This window comes from Monopterus albus, unplaced genomic scaffold, assembly GCF_001952655.1.
Source record: "Monopterus albus unplaced genomic scaffold, M_albus_1.0 scaffold51.1, whole genome shotgun sequence".
NCBI classification, from domain to species: Eukaryota; Metazoa; Chordata; class Actinopteri; order Synbranchiformes; family Synbranchidae; genus Monopterus; species Monopterus albus.
In genome coordinates, this window is record NW_018127931.1 from 3449408 (window position 1) to 3451508 (window position 2101).

General features: G+C 47.0%; 1 protein-coding gene across 3 annotated transcripts in view; it reads left to right on the forward strand.

Annotated features, from left to right (window-relative positions):
* Positions 1-490, forward strand: part of rbm17 (RNA binding motif protein 17) — an 18571-nt gene extending 18081 nt beyond the window's left edge. For all 3 annotated transcript variants that reach the window (XM_020601320.1, XM_020601319.1, XM_020601318.1), the window contains exon 13: positions 183-490. In XM_020601320.1, the coding sequence (XP_020456976.1) occupies positions 183-286 (104 nt within the window). In that variant the 3' untranslated portion in view covers positions 287-490. The remainder of the gene's footprint in view (positions 1-182) is intronic.
* The last annotated feature ends 1611 nt before the right edge of the window (positions 491-2101 follow it).

Below are 2101 nucleotides of genomic sequence, written 5' to 3' on the forward strand. Positions count from 1 at the left end.
CTTGTTTATTTTGCTGTCGCACCCAGTGCAACCTTTGAAGAAAGTCAGTCGCGCCTTAAATAAATTTGGTTGCAAAATGCAACTGATCATTCGCAGTCCGAAGCCTTGCTATAGATTTTAATTTTATCTATTTAGTCTGACCTTAACTCTCTCTCTCTCTCTTTATCTCTCACTCTCTGTAGCTGTGGTGGATCTGAATGGACGTTATTTTGGCGGGAGAGTTGTCAAAGCCTGTTTCTACAATCTAGACAAATTTCGGGTTTTAGACCTTGGTGAGCAGGTGTGACGTCGCCCTGGATAACTTGGTGAACACCAAGAGATGCTATGAACCCACATCATCTCTCCACTTGTATATCAAAATTTTTTATATTTCCATAAAAGCAGTGAACTGTCTGAATGTAGTAGTAACGACGAGAACATCTTGTAGATTGTTTTTTTTTTTTTCCTGTGATGAAAAATACTCTTGTCAAAATAAAGAGCATCAACTGTGTTGTCTTCCCCAATTTCCTTATGTATCCATACAAAACTGTCTGCTTTTGTTGTTTTCCATAGTTGATTTTGAACATCGGCTTGAGAAACCTGTCTGAATTTTTTTTTCCCCTGACATAACACGTGCCACAGTGGTGTTAATGCATCCCCAGGGCCCTGTAAGTCTTGGCCCTAATGGATTGGGGGAGGGGATAGGGACAGTGAATGCAGCCTCAGCCTCATTCAGAACTTATGTGACTGCACTGTAAGGCCCCTGGAGGTTACTCCTGCAGTATGAGTGATCGAATCATCCTGTTCCATTGGGATCCTGTTGTCAGAGGTTCGAATCATGGTGCCTGCAGTCCACATATCAAAGTGTCCTTGGGCAAGACACTGAACCCCCAAGTTGCCCCTGATGGTGTTAGGTATTTTTAGTCAGACATTGGTTAGACACATCGGTTGAGTTGGCACCGCAGATGGCTGCCATCGATTCTGTACTGGAAACAAATTCCTTGTGTGTAATATACTTGGCCAATAAAGGTGAATATCCTTATCCTTATTATGGTCCTGATGTTGGATGTCCACTTCAGGTCCTGGGAGATAGTGGAGCCCAGGAACTTGTAAGACTTTGCTGCTGATACAGTGCTGCCAAGTATGGGGGGGGTATTCTTGAAGTCCACTGTCATCTCCACTGTTTTGAGCATGTTCAGCTCCAGGTTGTTGCAGCTACACCACAGGACCAGCTGCTCAACCTCCTGTCTGTAGGAGGGCCTGGTGCCCTTCTGATCCTTTGTTTTTTAAAGAGGCCACGCACATCCTTTTCACAGATCATTAGAGGTGGGGGCCTGGAGGGAAGGGTGGTCCTTGTCGGGGGAGCAGCTGCTGGGTCTGAGGTGGGGAGGGTGAGTGGGGGTGTTGTTTGTCAAACCTGCAGTAGAACACATTCAGATTGTCTGCTAGTTGACGGTCCTCCACAGCGGTGGTGGTGGTGGTGGGGGGGGGTTCCGTCAGGGGAGCAGCTACGGGGTCTGAGGTGGGGAGGGTGAGGTGGGAGTGTTGTTTGTCAAACCTGCAGTAGAACACATTCAGATTGTCTGCTAGTTGACGGTCCTCCACAGCGGTGGTGGTGGTGGTGGGGGGGGGTTCAGGCTTCTCCACAGAGATGAGGGATTGTTGGCTGAAACCTGGGCTTTCAGCTTTTCAGAGTAGCTTTTCTTTGCTGCTCTGATCTCCTTTGTCAGTGTGTTCCTGGCCTGGCTGTACAGAGTTCTTTCCACACTTCTGTAAGCCACCTTTTGGCACGATGAAGCTGCTTGATTCTTGCTGTGAACCAGGGCTAGTTGTTGTATGTACAGAAGGACATTTTGGGCACACACACATCCTCACAAAAATCTACAGCAGAAGTGATCAGGGAGATGGGTAGGAAGGTGCTAGGTGTGTCATCTGGAAGGAGGAAAGAAGATAAGGAAACGTGGTGGAATGAGGAAGTACAGGACAACATTCAGAGGAAGAGGCTAGCTAGAAAGAAGTGGGATGTACAAAGGACTGAAGACAGTAGACAGGATTACAAGAAATTGCAGCATAGAGTGAAGAGGGAGGTGGCAATGGCCAAACAGAAAGCATATGATGAGTT